This window comes from Vollenhovia emeryi, unplaced genomic scaffold (genome assembly GCF_000949405.1).
Source record: "Vollenhovia emeryi isolate VEMERY1.0 unplaced genomic scaffold, V.emery_V1.0 DF946742.1, whole genome shotgun sequence".
NCBI lineage: Eukaryota > Metazoa > Arthropoda > Insecta > Hymenoptera > Formicidae > Vollenhovia > Vollenhovia emeryi.
The window spans coordinates 1-1,829 of record NW_011959624.1 but is presented as its reverse complement, the minus strand read 5'-3'; the positions used below and the strand labels follow the sequence as shown (position 1 = coordinate 1,829).

General features: G+C 48.0%; 1 protein-coding gene across 1 annotated transcript; it reads left to right on the top strand.

Annotated features, from left to right (window-relative positions):
- Positions 1-29: 29 nt before the first annotated feature.
- LOC105559328 lies at positions 30-1,815 on the top strand (the record flags this gene model as incomplete). The annotated part of the gene is made up of 1 exon (XM_012007537.1): positions 30-1,815. A coding segment is annotated over exon 1 (1,440 nt), but the record flags the coding sequence as incomplete, so codon positions are not given.
- Between the last annotated feature and the right edge of the window lie 14 nt (positions 1,816-1,829).

Here is a 1,829-nt window from a genome sequence, read left to right as displayed (position 1 = left end):
CAGAAGTGGGATACACGAGGAACGAATACGTGCCTATAGTTGATCGGCCTATTGAAATAGAATTACTACGCCGATAGCGACGAGATGGGTCGCCATAAGTCACGTCGGGACAGTGAAGAAAGCGGTAAGAGATGAAGAGACCGCCATGCACGTTCCCTGTCATCGCACGAGGATAAGAGACGAAGAGACCGCCATGCACGTTCCCCGTCATCGCACGAGGATAAGGGACGGAGAGAACGCCATGCACGTCCCCCGTCGTCGCACGAGGATAAGAGGCAAAGAGAAGAGCGTTTCGAACGACTGGAACGCATAGTAGAAAGTATGGATCGATGATCGAGCACACGAGGCTCGTGCATTCATCGAGGAGACGAGCAGATGATACCTATATTCGATCCATCAAAGGATGATTTGGTAATTGAGAAATGGATCGAGCACGTGGACGACTTAGCCACGCAATACGACTGGGACGACAGGGCCATTATGCGGCTAATACCGGGCCGCCTAAAAGGCCATGCACGACAATGGTACGATACGCGACCACGACTGGCTATCACGTGGACGGAAATGAAAGAATCCCTTAAACAACAATTCTGTAAGTCAGTCCCTTTCAGCAAATTATTCAAGGAAGTCGCGTTGTACGAAAGTGCACCCGGTCAAGCACTCGGAGATTATTGCTTTCAGAAGCTGAACAAAATGCGTAAGTTAGACGTTAGTATACCCGACAAGTATCTTATTGATGCAGTGATCAGCGGAATCACTGACGAGAGTGTAGCTAGAACCGTACGATCCGCTCAACATTGCGACGCGAACGCGTTATACGTTTATATGACGTTAGGTAATCTTTCTTCGAAAGGTGAGAAGAACAAAACCGCGGCGATGTCTAGTTTTAGAAACGAGCGAAAAAGTCAATCGTCGGGGCGCGCGATAAATCAATCGCAAGTTAAGGAGGACGAAAACACCAAGCCAACAGACGGTAATACTAGTACGGTAAAATGTTTTAATTGTGGTAAGGCGGGTCATATCGCGAAGAAATGTCGTATGCCTCGCATAGAGTGTGAACAGTGTCACCGCTTGGGACACAACGTCGAAAAATGCCCTTCTAGAAAGGACGTGAATGCCGTAATGGAACGAAAACGCTCGGCGAATTTGTATGAAAGGCCGGTGATTGTGAACGGGCATAAAATCGACGGGCTGCTAGACACGGGAAGTAGCTGTAGCTTAATAAGAAAATCTGTTGCCGAAAGATGGAATATACCGATATCCATTACACCCGATAGTGTGCTAAGAGGTTTTGCAGGGCAGGTCGCAACAAGTAATCAGGCGGCAGCTTGCAATATTCGAATCATGAACGCAACCGCCCAGGTTGACGCCGTGGTGGTACCGGATAACCAGCTTGTTTACGACATCATAGTCGGCCGCGATTTCTTAGAACAGGAGCACATTGTCTCTATAAAACGGGGAAATAAGTTAACGCTCGAACAATTACCTACACTTAACACGGAACTCGAGGCTATCGAGGACGTAAACTTTGCGGAAATTACAAACGATGCGGTGAACATCAACGTCGAGAGCGAGGAGGCGAAGCCAGCGTGCGTAGATTTAATCCGAGAATTTCGCGATTGCGTGGCGTATTCGATAAAAGACCTAGGTAAGACAGAAGCCGCGTCGCTAGTCATTCGCTGTACGTCCGATGTACCTGTGGTCTATCGTCCATATCGCTTAGCAGAGGCTGAGAAGCAATTCGTAAGAGGGATTATCCGGGAACTTTTAACTAATAACATTATCCGGGAATCAAATTCGCCATACGCTAGTCCGATCTTACTGAGACT